The 15,695-nt window shown below is 44.9% G+C and overlaps 1 protein-coding gene across 1 annotated transcript in view; it reads left to right on the top strand.

The window, feature by feature from the left end:
• Nucleotides 1-15,695, top strand: part of PTPRT (protein tyrosine phosphatase receptor type T) — a 1,692,228-nt gene that overhangs the window by 1,577,885 nt on the left and 98,648 nt on the right. Inside the window, exon 28 of the mRNA XM_086932257.1 lies at nucleotides 6,126-6,261. Coding sequence (XP_086788383.1) covers nucleotides 6,126-6,261 — 136 coding nt within the window. The remainder of the gene's footprint in view (nucleotides 1-6,125; nucleotides 6,262-15,695) is intronic.

Here is a 15,695-nt window from a genome sequence, read left to right as displayed (position 1 = left end):
AAGCCAGTAGTCCCAAGGCCCTCCAGGGAGGGAGAAGCAGAAGAGGACATGGACAACAGCGGCTGCAGTGGTGAATAGGGCGGGCGTAGGGGGAGGGGAGGAAGGGAGTGGGGTGGGCTTCAGTGGCAGGGGAGAGGCTTTGGCGAGGGCTCTAGTACAAGATCCCGGGGGCAGAACCGGGGGCATAATGGGACACGAAAACAGCAGTATTTGTAATAGCAGAGATTGAAACAACAAAAAGCTGCTCAGCAAGAAACAACATCACAAAATGCTGCAAAATGCAACTGAACATAGATGACACAGCATTAATACAGATCAGGAGAGAGGCATGCAGACAGTAATGGTATACTTAGCCGTCCGTCCAGAGGGTAGCTTATGCCTCATTTTTCAACGGCAGGGGCAAAAGACCAACAATTCGGGCAGGAAAAAATGTGTCTCAGTTCTCAGGATGGTTGAGTTTCAGCGGAGAGCAGGATTTGTCAGGGCCCCAGTCATGAGTTAGAGCAGCCACTGCTTTGAGGGCGATGTCCTTGGCATCCTCATACAGGCAAGGCTGTCCAGCTCCGTACTCTGATTGCAGTGCTTACCGGAGTCCCTAATGATGGCCAGATGTGGTGGGGGATTTGCCTAGGGGGTGGGGTACAGCATTTGAGTCAAAGGTGAAAAGTCCATCTCCTGTCCAGAGAGGCCATACAGGAAAAAGCACAGATCACCCGAGGCGAAAAAAAATCTTTGGACCTTCTATCCTTATTGATCCACATTCGGGCAGGTCCGAACTGTCTGAACTTGAGGTCCAGTTTCCACAGTTGGGGTCTCAAAGCCAGGAAGGCCTTCCTCTTGTCATTGGTCTCCCTGGAGAAGCTGGTGGCTATGTGGATCTCATGCCTCTCATAGGCATATGGACCATGGGAGCAAGCTGCGATCAGGAGCTGTCTTACATTCTCATGGAGGAAAAAGCAGGCAATGAGAGGCCGCGCATTCTCAAATGTGGCCAGATCAGGGGAGCCCACATGGTGGGCCTGCTGTATCTCTGGGGGGGAGAAATAAAGGTCTGAGAGCATGGAGCGAATGTCCCAGAGGAAGCCCCTGACATCCGAGACCTCAGCCCGTGCTGGAAGGAAAAAAAACTGATAATGTCCCTGCGGCTCCTATCTTACAGATCTGTGAGCTTATTCCACAGGTGTCAGATCTCCCTGTTTCTTTCCAAGATAAGACACTCTTCCTGGTTGAGAGATGGCTACTCCCTCCACTCTGTCCTGAAAGCTAGTGATGTTGGCCCAGATGGATTTAGTCTCAGTGGTGAGGTCTGATAGCTTGTAGTCCATACCTTCAAAGCCGCGACCGAGTGCAGTGACCTCCTGTAAGAAACGGTCCCTCGTAGTATCCAGGTGTGGAAAAGGGGGAACAGCAGCCGAGGCTGGGGAGATCGACAGGGATGCTGCCTTGGGACGAGGTTATGGAACTATCTTCGTGAAGAGCAGCTGGCGGTAGGATTTGCCAGAGGGCATTGCTGAGGCGAGGCGTGAGGTGAAGAAGAGAGAAGTCCAGTCATCCGGCATGGCAGTGCAAGATGTATCCCACTGATAAACAGCCCCCTTCCACTGCAAGGAGAGGGAGGGGAGAGAAGAGGGAGGTCTTCCTCGATGTAGGAGAGGGAGGAACGGTGCGCAGGGAGGATAGGTCACTCACCGGGCAAGCAATGCCTGGTGGGCGACACATCCAGATAGGGCTGTTTGAGCCATGCAACATGTCCCAGATCTGTCCAGACTTGCTGCAAGTGAGATGGTTCTGCCCTCATTGACTGAATGATGGCCTTAGGGCTAAGCGGGGGGAGCAAAGTGCTTAAGATCCTAAGCTCCCCTAGGGTCAGTCAGCGACCAGATGCCACAGAAAGTCTAAGGAGGCAGGGGCTCCATGCTCGGAGTTAAAGGAAGCAATTAGATGGGCAAGTGCACAGTAATTGACTGCATGCCACACTCATCGCGAGATTGCCCCACTGTCCAGATCCATGAGCGGGGGTGAAGCAGTGTATTGAAGGCGTTCCATGGCCACGCTATCCTTTGGTGCTCATGACCTCACGAGACCCAAGCAAAATAACAGTTGGCCAGGTGCTTCAACAGCTTCAGCAGCGTGAGCCAATGAGAGAGGAGACCAGGAGCAGTAGGGAGGGAGTAAGCCACTCCGAGGTCCACCAGGGTCGTAGCAAGTTCGGGTATGAGGGTGAATGACTAGAACTCCCACAGGAGACCCCAGGATATGATGCAGGGGGAAGGATTGGAGCTTCTCTGTCCCAATTAGGGCGGTGAGGTCGACAAGACTGCCTGAGACCATATGCGCAGTTCCAATGTCTCTGCAGGCTTGCGGTCTATCGATGCAGGGCTGAGGCCTGAGGGGGACCCCTAGAAGACTACAGGTGGGAAGAACCGATGGCTGTCAGTAGGGCAGGAGGGACCAGGTGAGGTGATGTAGGCCACAATGGGGCTGCGCAGCCTGGTTAAAGGTGGTCAAAGAAAACACAAGGAGATGATGGACGGAGCACTAAAACTTTTCAGACACTCACCCCCAGTCACAGATCTGGATTGAATCCATCATCGTTCTTTAGCTCACTTTGCTACCCCAGTTCAGACACAGATAATATGCAAATCAGTCTTGACCCTGTGCCTCATGGGAAGAGTCCAGCCAGATCTGCCAGGCCATGTCTTCCCTGAACCGGAAACAAGTATCCTGGGACCGGTTTCTGGCTAACAGCCGTCATCAGCCAGGCTAGCTTGAATCCAGTGGCAAAGTGAGCAAGGGACCCACGTCTGAGCATACCCTGCCAACTTAGGCCAAACAAAGCAAACACAAGGAGATGATGGACGGAGCGCTGAAACTTTTCAGACACACACCCCCAGTCACAGATCTGGGTTGAATCCATCATCGTTCTTTAGCTCACTTTGCCACCCCAGTTCAGACACAGCTATATGCAAATCAGTCTTGACCCTTTTCCTCATGGGAATAGTCCAGCCCGAACTGCCAAACCATGTCTTCCCTGGACCGGAAACAAGCATCATGGGACCGGTTTCTGGCTAACAGTCGTCATCAGCCAGGCTAACTTGAATCCAGTGGCAAAGTGAGCAAGGGACTCACATCTGGGCATACCCTGCCAACTTGGGGCAAACAAAGCAAACACAAGGAGATGATGGACGGAGCGCTTAAACGTTGTTCTGCATTCAGTCCATCAATTGTTCTTTTTGCATTTGTCACCCCAAGTGGGACTGGTATGCTCAGACGTGAGTCCCGTGCTCTCCATGCCACTGAAGTCAGGCTATCCTGGCTGATGAGGGCTGAAAGCCCGAAACCGGTCCTAGGATGTTTTGTTTCCAGTGCAGGGAGGACCTGGCCTGGCAGTTTGGGCAGAACTGTTCCCATTGGGCGCAGGGTCAAGACTGATTTGCATATGGCTGGGACCAAACTGGAATGGCATGGTGAGCACAAAAATGATGGATTTAGGCCCAGATCTCTGTACTGGGGTGAATGTATGACATTGTTCTGCATTCTGTCCATCAATTGCTCTTTTTTCATTGGTTATAGGTAGTGGCCCAGATCTTTGGACCGAAGCATGCGTCGGGAGACATAGCAATAATGCAAGCCCCCAAATACGAGCTGGGTGAAGCAGTTAGCCTCTGGTCCTCATTGGGGAGCACAAATGAAGAAGCAGACCCCCAATTGTAGCAGGAAGGACAGTGGCACAGTGCAGCCATGGGGGGACAAGCGGTGTGAGCCGTGTTGAAGCTGCACAAATGTAAAGGACAAGGTGGGCCCCATTTTGCAATAGGGGGCCGGCAGTTCAATACAGTCAAGACATGGCCAAGCAAGTGGTATCCGATGGTGACTGGTAGTCAGAGGTGAAGCCACGCTACTCATCCAAAATTGAGGTTGCTGTGTGCCATGTTGCTGTACATTCTTCTGTGTGGCTGTGGAGCGGTAAGTTGTTGATGGCCATCTAGGGGTCCCGTTGAAGCAGCCAAGACCACCCCAGTGGAGTTGCAAGGTCAATAAGGCAATGGGAGCCGATCAGGCTAGGCTCCCAGGGCCTTTAGAGCTCCGCCTCAATCCCCAGGAACTCTCTGGCATACGAAGCTCTTTTAAACAATGGCCATCTTCATCTGTGGCCAGACCAAGCCTCCTGAGCACCTATGCAGTGTGAGAAAATGTAAAAATTCAACATGCTGCAGATATTAAACCCATCAGAAGCCCACAATGCCATAGGTATGTTAAAATATCCCCCTGCCTCTGTAACTTCTTTTCTCAAATTTCCTGATCAGACTAATTGGAATGACTTTTGGTTGCCACCTTCTTCTATGGAGATTATATTCAATTAATCCTTTTAAATTTCATATATACAAACTAGGCACTAGCTATCTCACCAATCCATCTCCAAGACAGGCAGAAGTATTTATTTTCTTAGGCCTTATGATTAGATTGAAATGTCCATCTAAAATAAGTGCCAGGCCATGACTAACAGTCATAAACTGATGAATTCCCTAACCAGTATGCTGAAAAGTTTGACTTTTTAGGATATAGTAACATCTTCAAATAAGTATTGTACCTTCTCTACAGTTAATGTTCAACATCTACCATTAAGCTGACTGTGTTATCTCTTACCAACTCAGTGTTGCTGCCTGAGCAAGTAACCAATTTGAAATATAAATTTGTGGGGCATTTTCACTCATTGTGTTCAGCTTCTGAGAAGTACAGATCAGGGTAGATTTCACTGAGTTCTTTTGAGTAGAAGTGTTTTTTAAGGTTACCACAACTGTTATCAATGTGCCTAAACTCAAATGCTTAGCATGACACACTGTCCTCTAGTTCTACTAATCTGGGAAGATGTGTTTTGCTATACTTCATTATTTTATGTGATGTGATGTAGTGTTGTGATTGGTCATGTAATGTGATATCATATCATGACTTGTGATGTTTGGTACATTATGTTACATCACATTATGTTGTGCTAATGTGGAAAAAATCATGCTTGCTGTATTGCTCTTCTTATATCTAAAATGGTCAGCTTTAAAGTATAGGTTAAGGGTAAAACACCAAATTTTTCATACAGTGACAAGTATAACCAATAACCTAATCATGTTGGCAGGTGGAGGTGACCACAGCGTCTTAAGCAAGTGTTATAATTACTTAATTTCTAAAATAAAAGTGACTTGCCACTGCCCTAGGGATAAACCTAGGTGTACCACAGCCGTGGACCATTTATCCCTGAGGATCTTTCCTCAAACCTGAGATTCCTGTATTTATGGGGAAAGATAACTTGGGTGAGCAGAGCAGATGAAGGTTAATGTAAGAAATACAAAGCAATCTAGTACCTCTGTCCAAATTGACATTGTGGCCTAAGGTATGAACTTTGAATTGTATCTTTACCTTCTGTGAGTTAGTGTTTTATTTCAAGGTTTGACCTGATGGATCCAAGCACATTAAAATACAGAGAATGTGTTGAGTTATATTTGATGGTGTAGCTTGACAAGTGGGCATCAGCAGGAGAAGTAAAAGGTAAAAGTGAAAAAAGAAAAAGGTTTAGTTTGGGTTTGAAGACGGGGAAATGTGTCAAAATGGGATTCATCAAAATGGATCTGGCAAGATGACTTTTATTGTTATGGGATTTGTTCAACTCACTTAGATTAATTTGAGGAAATTAGAGGACATCTATTGTTTTGTGGAGAAATAAGGATGTCCAGTAGGTCATTCACTACAACTGAAGAAATATCCTGCAAAGTGGTGGCTGGACAGTCATCAACAGGGAATGAGGAGCTTCCCACATGCTCTAGAGTGAATATGAGTTCTTCTAACATTTATTTTGTGAACTCTTTCAACGATGCAGTATCTTGAGTTGTATTCTGTATAAGAACATTATGCTGCTATGAAGATATGTGCAGTCAGCTGTCCTTGCTTTGATTTATTTAATTTTGCAGACACAGAATCAAAAATTGCTGATAATTATAAAGAAAAATGTGGGCTTCAACCTTGCATGATAAAGCTCCTCTTCCTGCTTTGGCAATGAATCTGCTGTACACTCTGCAATTGGACACCCAGGCCTGGTGCTTTGTTAAGCTCTTTGGGTATTTTTTCTCCTACAGTGCAGGAGCTGGGAGGACAGGCTGCTTCATTGCCATTGATATCATGCTGGACATGGCAGAGAATGAGGGTGTCGTGGATGTCTTTAACTGTGTTCGAGAACTGCGGTCCCAAAGGGTAAACATGGTTCAGACAGAGGTAGGTGTAGGGGCTCATACTTACCCCATTTTTATGTTATGATTAGTAAGTTTATGAAACCCACATAGAAACACCACAGGGGCAACAAAGGTGTTTCTACATGGTGAATTACAGATTGTGCTATTAGCATATGATGCTGAGAAACTAGTTAGTTTTACATTGTTCTCTGAAGTATTGAAGATCGACAAGCACTTCTTGTAAGATGTTCCAAGCGACATTGATGAAAGTGTTTCACATGGCTCTCTCTCTGCTGGGAATTGCTGTCTAATGTCTACTACGAATAATGTAAATATGTACTGATTGAAAGCATGCTGATGGGTCTTGGTTAGTTTCTGGTTTTAGCGAAATAATTCAGAGCGAGTTGGTCTTTGTCAAGGGAACCTTACAATGGAGCAGAACTTGCTCCATTTACACAATTAAAAGTTAATGTCAGGTCTCTCTGGCTTTGAAAAGATGGTTTTTCATCATTAAACATTGACATTTCTGAATAGATTATAAGAAAGTAGAAAAGTGATGAGTGGAATTTTTGAATTAATCTCAGCCACTGATAATTACTCAGGCTACATCCCAGTCAATCATTTATTTTTTTCCAACTGTGCTGCCTTAGTCAGGAAGCAGACTTATGTATATCAGTCTTGTTCCTGCTTCAGTGGGAAAAGTTCAGCCAGGATTGCTATCCCAGGTACCCTCTGAACAGGAATACAATCAACACAAGACCACTTTCAGATTACTTGGGCCTTTTCAGCAAGGTGTAGCTATACTCCTATCTCACAGTGAGCACATGACCCATGTCTGGGCATACCGATCGCACTTAGAGCATCATACTGAAGAAAACAGAAAAGTGATGAGTGGAATACTTGAATTATTCTCAACCACTGGAAATTACGTGGACTGCATCACAGTCCGTTGCTGGGAGCTAGAAAAAGACATAGGGCCAGATGTATCAAGATTCCGTTTTGCGAATCCTAAATAGCGATTTTTTGCGAATCGCTATTTAGAATTCGCAAAACGGAATGTATGTACAAAATCGCTATTTTTTAGCGATTCCTTATTATTCTTTATTTGCGAATTCGCAAATAAAGAATAATTTCGAATGCATTCCTATGGCCCAGGAGGCCCATAGGAATGATAGTGCAATAATTCTCAAAATGCGAATTCGCAATTTGCTAATCGCAATTTGAGAATTATTTCAAGGGTGCAGGGGTGTCTCAAAGACACCCTGCTGCACCCCTGAAATGTACATGTGTGTGCATGTGGCACACATACATGCCCTATGGGCATGTATGTGTGTCACATGCCACCCTCACAAATGCCAAATAGGGCATTTTTAAAAGAAATCGCAAATTACCACCAAGTACAAGTTGGTGGTAATTTACGATTTCTTGACACAAAATCGCAATTTCAAAAGTTGTCATACATATCATTTAAGGAATCGCAAAATTTGCGATTCCTTAAATGCTATGGCAAAATAAGGAATCGCAAATAACTGCGATTTCATAAATTGCGATTTTTTCATACATATGAAAAAATGCAAATAGGCCGTTTGCGAGTTGCAAAGGCCGAAATTCTGCGAATTTCAGCCTTTGCGAGTCGCAAAAGCCTTGATACATCTGGCCCCATAGAGTTTTTCCCCGTATGTCACTTAAAATCTATTAATTTTGTAATCAGGTGCTTACACTCTTATTTATACACATTGAAACACTTTTTAAAAAACAAAATCCCTTCCTGTTTCTACAACTCCTTATCCCTTACCTTATATAGATTTCAGTAATAGAAAGCATTCTATTTGGCTGAGATTTCTCCAAGTCTCTTATCGTCAAGTGTTGTATTGGTCAGGAGGATGTGGTCAATATAACTTTCTTTAAGTTCTCAGAACCCATGCTATGCCACTTTGAACCTGGTTTGTGGTCAGTAAGCTGGTTAAGAAGAACAAAAGTTGAGAGTGCTCCAATCGTCTACAAACTTTCATAAATGTTCTACATTTAGAAAAGGCACAGCATTAGCATAGTGCTGTCATTTTTTGTCACTATAAACAACAGAATGCAAGGAAATGTGTTTTTCGAGACTCACCAATGTATGGGGCATTGAAAACATGAAACTAAAAACAACAAAGCATTTGTCACTTGTCACCATGGGGAGGCTTAGGCTAATAGCTCAGTTGTTTTCACACCCAACTCACATGCAGGAAAATCAGGCAGCAGCAGGCAAACAGGCACCCAGACAGACGCGTCTGTTCACTTAACTTTTTATGTCTGAGTACGTTTGCTTATACGTGTATTTCGAAGACATTAGAGTGTAGAAAGCAACAAACAAAATTATGACAAGACGTAATATTTCAAAGTGATTGTTGGCATATAATGGAATGCGCTTTAAAAATACGTATTGGAAGGCATCCAAGACAATGCAACCTCATTTCGATTAGGGGGAAACTCCAGATGCTTGAAATCTCAGCCAAAGTAACTAGTACTCTGTGAATTGGCAGTTCTCTGAAGCAAAATTAGCACTATATATGATAAATGTTGACCTATGGCAAGCACAGGGAAATCCTAGGAAAAATAGTGGGATAGCTTCCATAACATGAACATCCTGATTGGGATGGTAACTACATTAACGGACAGAACAATAATTTCCCCTAAACCTAGAAGGTCAGACATCGGGGCATATTTACAAGGACATGTAGGAGCGCGGAGCTGTGCCAAATTTAGCAGCACTGCGCTCAGACATTTCCAAAATTCAAGGATTTGCCGTATGTACAACAATGCGGCGCACCCTTGATTTTTCTCTAGTTCTGGTGCTAAAATTAGCTGCATAGTGCCAAAGGAGGCACACGTGCACCATAGTGCATGGGTGCCTGCGTTGCAGGGAATGATTGTTTATGTGCAGGAAGGTATCCCTTCCTGCACATAAACAATGTTTAATGATGATTTGCTATTTCTATGTATTCTGCAGAACGCAGCACACATAGAGGTAGCAAATTGCCATTACTGAATGATTGTGTGCAGGAAGGGACACCTTCCTGCACATAAACAGTCATTAATGGTGTTTTGCTCTTTCTATGTGTAATGCAGAATGCAGCACACATATAAAAAGCAAAAACGAGGAGAAGTAAAATAATTTCTTCTCGTTTCAGCATTCTAATGCCTGCTATTGTGCTGCGTCAGATTTACACATTCTTGAAAATCTGGGGAAGCATCAAAAAGCAATGGGTGTTGCAGTGGAACACCCACAGACACACCTGTTGCACGCACCTTTAATGCAAAGTGATGCATACCAAGTGGCCGCATTTACAAGGTGGCATTAAGCCACAAAAAGTGGTTTTATGCCACTTTGTAAATATGGAGAAGAGCATAACATGAACAGAAAGTCACTAAAAGTGACGCTCTGGTAGTGCTATCTCCTTGTAAATATAACCCATGTTCGGCTTCTTAGTCTTGACATTTTTAGACATTAGCAAATGGGATGTGATTGATAGTTCGAATTTGCCTTCTTTGTCTATGAGTATCTGTACATTTCATTGCTATAGGAAGTATTCCTGTTTGGTGTAACCCTGTATTTCTTGAATTTTCCGATCAATCCTTCTCCGTTCTAGGGAGCACATTTACACTGCCCCTGCTGGACTTTTATGCCACCGGAGTATCACTTTTGTGAAGCTCCAGAGGCACAGTCTGTCGGCTCACATTTACAAGCCACGTAAAGCCACCCTCCCTCCCTTTTCATGGGTTTGTAAACTTGTCCCCCTTACACGCATTACTCTGTTTTTAAAGGGGAATTGCACTGGTGTTGCTGTGGGTGACTCCACTCAAGACCCAGGAATCTGACGCATTCCTAGATCTACAAAGTTTGTAAACCTGGGAATGCATAAGATTCTAATGCCTCCCCTGGAGAGGCTTTAAAGTGGTGCAACGAGGAGAAATACCTTTATTTCTCCCAATTTTTGCTTTTTCTACGTGTGCTGCATTCTGTGGCACACATCGGAGGAAAACACCATCAATTATTGTTTTTGAGCATGAGGTAAACAATCATGCCTTACACCATGGTGTAAGGGTGCCTGCGTTGGCGCTAGATAGCCAATTATGTGCCAGTGTAGAGAAAAGTACAGGGATGCATCATATTGCCGGAAATACGATGCATCCCTGCACTTTCCTAATTATGCAGCTCGGCGCAGCAAGATTGCTTGCAGCGCCGCACTGCTTCATTTTCTAGTAAATATGCCCCTATGTTTTTAACATTGTTCAAAGTACATTGACACCGCTGTTGGTAGTTATCAAACTGCCATGCTCGTGACGGAAACACTCCGTAACAAGCCACGGGCGCGCTGTGCTTGTGATGGAGTGGTTCCATCACGGCCCGCCGCTCAATAAAACGGCCGCGCAGGCGCTGAATTGATGCTGCGTAGGCGGGGCAGCCGCGCTGGCACCAGCACAGAGCGTCCGTGGCTCGTGATGGAGTGGTTCCGTCACCAGCTTAGAAGGGGTTAATAGCATAACATTGCAACACCCAAAACAGATATGTCACTCCTTCATTTTCAGACTTACACAAGCCTAGAAATTCTAACAATTTTAAGGAACCAAAAGATTTTAGTACTTTGGGATAAATTATATGCAAAAAAGAATATGTGCTTGTATCCTGCTGCAATATCTTTTGTTTTTGACATTTCCTAAAAGGAAGGTATATTATTTTCTTAGCATTTTAAGCATGCTGTATTTGCTGTGTGCAATGCCACTGTTCCCTGGAAACAAGGCTATGTAACTGAAATGTATGAATGATATATAGGTGAGTTTTTTACCAATAAAGCATGAAGAAGACAAATGTTGGAAATTCCAGGAAAAAAGATGTACAAATGCACACCGCAGATACACATTATGTTACCCCAAGTGGGAGTGTACAGAGAGGGAGAAAGAGAGAGAAAGCGTAAAGGCTTGCAAAATCATTCAGAGAATTGAGATTCAGTCTGATTTATTTACAAAGAAGAGTTTGCTTGAAAACATAATTAGGAGAAGTGGGATAATTACTGCACTAAAAAATTACCCCCCCCATACATTTTTCAGTAGGCATGTCCTTCCTGGAAAAAAGACACATTGACACTGTCCAGGAGAAATTGAGGTAAAAAAAACGTGACATGTGAAGAAAATAGTGACGCAGTAAAGGCCGTTCTCGTTCTAATCTGCAATCTTTGGAACTCTGTCTCAGTGGTGTGCAAGAATCAGCTTACCAAATTGTAAACATGAAAAGCGATGAAGACAAGAGAAAGTAAAAAAAAAAGTGTTTATTAAAAGTAAGTTTCCCAAAATATACAGTAACAGTCCATGGCGGTTAAAAAAAATGAAAAGCGAAAATTGTAATCCCGAAAAAGTCAAGTTTAATGTCTTGAAAAAGGTACCAAAGCGTGTTATTCTGAGTCTGCTTGTTAAAAAGGGTTCCAAAGACAACCAGTAACCAAAGACCCTTTTTGTTGCCCGGCGATATCGCCTCTATGACCCACCAATGTTAACCAATGAAGAAGCAGGCGCTGGAGACTGGAAGGCAGGAAACGAGGATTTTATTCTCTCCGGAGGAGAACACATCAATTCAGACAGCAAGTATCGTCACGAGGTGCTCTAACCACATCTCTGAGGCCTGGCCTCTTATACTAGGGTTTATGACCTTTATTGCACATAACACATTCTCGCAATACGTTAATAGTTGAAAGAACATCCTCGGAATCTCCCCTTTAGGCCCGTTCCCACATACATTTACAGTTGGATTCCCCACCCCGGTCACAACAGGTGATGGTTGTCGCACAGCAGGGCATTCCGCCGATTCACGGAATGCATGGGGTTGGTCGGATCTCATGGGGTGGGGGCTTTGATCGGTTCGGGGGTCTTTTGATGGGGAGGGGAAGCTTCCTACTGTACGGGGTAATAAACAGTATCCGCAGAGCCAGGTGGCGGCCTGGGAACAGGGAAGACAAACGGGGACACAGGAAAAGGGGGTTTGCATCAAAAGGGTTTGAGGCCATGAAAGGAATGAGGGGAGGTGTCGCGCTGGGAACAGGATGGGATTCCGTGGTGAAGCTGCGCTGAAGAGGGGTTTATGACCCAAGGCATGAGAGAGCGGGGGTTGTCAGCGTGCGGGGGAATGCTTGCGAGGTTAAGAGAGAGAGACGCGCTGGCTATCAGCGAGGGGCAGGGAGGTCATGGTGTTCAAAAAAATGGCTGCCGCTTACGCGCACGAATGGGCTTGGAAAAGGGGCAAGATGGCGCCGATAATGTTCACCAAGTTTGTATTTATTTTCCACAGTCCTCCCTTTAACATTTCCAAGACATCTTGCTGGCCTATTTCCTATCTACACCTATATGCAGCGATCATAAGTAAGGGAGAGGGGACTTAGGCGAAAGAACTGTACATAAACATCACATTATAAACATCATATTGAAAAATCTCATCATTTAGTAGGCGGGTTCATCGTTAAGTTGGTTGCAGAAAAAGTCATCGTAATGCAATATCAGACTAGAATTACGTAGCGAGGGCGTTGGGTACAGATCATAGATGCTTATAGTCATTTGGAATAAGAACTGGTAAGTTATCATATAAGTAAGTCCTTTTTGAATACGGCGGGAGCATAGTTAGTCCAATGGTGATTGGGAGAGAAAGGAGATACAGTAAAAAAAAATATCAGAGTTCTCGTTGTCTTTTGTCGTCTTCTGTCGGCACTGTTGAGCACCTGGATTACCTATCAACAGAAATGTTCATGTGGATTGAGTCGTTGGGGGTCTGCGGGTAGGGGTGCATTTTGTTTGGTTTTCGTCAGACCTCGTAGGAGGAATGCGTTACGGTTTTGGAGCAGGTGCATCTTCTTCCGCAATGCAGAGCATAGATTTGCAATGGAAAATGCAATTGTTCCAGAATTGTGAGATCTGTTCGTTTCTTGAGTCTCTGTGGTGGGCATTTCCTGTTGCTTCCATCATCTTCAAGGTGCTTGGTAGCGGGCAGAACCACAGACTTTGTTTATCTTTTCTTCGGGGGCGACCCTTGGTGGAGTTCTAGGTCACCGTTTTAGGATTTAACATAGTTCGTGGTCTACTTAGTCGGAGCTCCCTCCCTTCTGACGCAGGGAGTACTCTTCTCTGGGTAGCTCAGTAGAATTTGGAGGAACTTGGGAGTTCGGGTGGAAAGGTGCGGGTGTGAACAGTCCTTATGGTAGGTCGGAGGAGGAGGGGATGGAGCAAGGCCAAGTCGGGAACAGATCAGGGGGACGGAGGGTTTGCGACAGGCGGGTCCGTAACCATGTTCAGAGAGCGGGGACTTTTTGGCACACGTTGATCATAGAGTAGGGGCTTCAGGTCAGCCCTTTCCTTAGCTTTGTTTGAAACAGTGCCCCGTCCTGCGACTCCTTACTGCTGTGGTCTCGCCTCGGCCTCCGTCGCTGATGTTCCACAATCCGCAGTCAGGCCGCGTGCTCCCACATCCGGTCTCTTTCTCCTCCGACAGTGATACCCTTAAATGAGTGTTGAAAAGACAGTCTTTAGAGATTTTGCAGAAAAAGGTAATTACATAAATCTATTTTCTCTCCCAACACCAAGCAACTGGGGTAAGCACTCGCTACATTTGAGATTTTTGCGGCTAACGTATAAACAATTGATGATGGATTTGCTGGATTCCTTACAACTTCCTTTTGTTGGCTAATTCTTTGACGCTTTGATGATTATTACGTTCATTTGTAATAGGTACGAGGTCTGGTACTCATTCATTGCATATGTCTATTATAGTAGATGTCAGTTCTTCTGGCAGAGACCCATTTCCCTAGTACGAGTCCTGCAAGGCTAGGCTGGTCTTCAGGGCCTTGTATTTTACAAAAAGTGCAACGTGCCATTCACCATAGTCTGATAGGCATCCTTCTGAGGGATGAACATAGGCTAAACAAGTCTTCATTACATCAAAACATCTTATTTTCAGCAAGGCTTACAGCAACAAGTTCCTTCGATTTTCGATCTAATTTTTAACTTTGCATACATCTTTCTAACTTTCTATATAAATCCTCGCAACCTGGTTACTACAAAAACTCGGGGGGTGGTTTGCGATAATTATTAAACTTATCCTCGGGGAAGGTGGGATCTTATGGAAAACGATTAGGAACACAGCGAATCGGAGCAAGGGGCGTTTTTCAAGTTCCCGTTCAGGGCAGCTGATACCAAACTGGGGGCATTTTGGGCAGATGGGGGTGTCTCGATCATTTCTTACGGCTTGGGGTACGGAGACAATTTGCAATGGGGATGGTCGCATTACCACAGACACATTTTATCATAGAAGCCACTGACAAATAGTTCCCTGAGAGTGGGTCAAATTTAGGGAACCTTAGTCGTCTTACCTGTCCCTTTCCTTTCGGTCAATTTAAATTTCATCCATATTTTAGTAGAAAAGGAGAGGTAGTAACGTGGTACCGATACAATTTTATTTAGGACAAATTTGTGCAAATACTTGTGGTATTTGGGGCCAATCAGGAGGTGCACCAGGTTCGCCAATTAGGTGCCAGTTGCTAGGAAGAGGGAAAGTGTGGAGGGGTGGAAGAGTGAGTGAGAGAGAGAGAGAGAGAGAGAGAGAGAGAGAGAGTAAGAGAGAGAGAGAGAGAGAGAGAGAGAGAGAGAGAGACAGACAATAGGCCAAACAGTACACGTGTGACATGGGGAATGACCGTGTATTGTTTGGGCTATTCAGTGCGTTACCTAACGTTTAGACGTTTCGGGTCTGTGTTAGGATGTAGGAAGCATGCAGTTTTGGGACAGAAGAGCATTAGATCAGGTACAGAAAGGTCGTGCATTAGGTAGAGCGTCCTTGTTGTGCCGTTTTGCAGCGCTAGTCCGTTTTCATGCATCGGGCGTGACGTGGTTCCAGATCCCTTACGATACTCTAATCGGGATTCTAATGTAACCTGCAGAGGGAAAAGGGAGGAAAAAGGGGAGGTGGGGGGACAACATTCGAACACATCAAATGTATGGGCGCGAAAGTCCTTTACTTACCACATACTCGTACTTATCTCTTCGGGATATAATCCCTTAGGGTTTTGGTTTCCTAAAGTCATGGGGGCAGGCAATGTGATAGGTGGTTCATGGGGAGGTTCGAGGATGGCATTAAGGATCGTGTGTAGGGAAAACGCTAAAAAGAGGAATCAGAGGTGCCTAGCGTGAGGTACCCGGTTTTGTAGATGTATCCGGCCATCGGGATCCCTAAATCATTCCCAAAGCTGTGATGTTCTAAGGCATATCAGTTCTTCGTTCAACCCTGTACCTTAGTACCTTCGACCACCATATCTTTATAACATTTTATCAATCACACCGTTTTACTTTACCCATTCTCAGAAGTCGAGGTCCTTCTTCATACGTTAGTTCCTGAGCTTAGTCGCATATCTTGGAGGCAGCGTATCATACCTTTGATTCGACCATCAACCCAGGGCCGAA

Source organism: Lissotriton vulgaris, chromosome 7 (genome assembly GCF_964263255.1).
Source record: "Lissotriton vulgaris chromosome 7, aLisVul1.2, whole genome shotgun sequence".
NCBI classification, from domain to species: domain Eukaryota; kingdom Metazoa; phylum Chordata; class Amphibia; order Caudata; family Salamandridae; genus Lissotriton; species Lissotriton vulgaris.
Note: the sequence above shows the minus strand (reverse complement) of the source record. Positions and strands in the feature narration are given on the sequence as shown.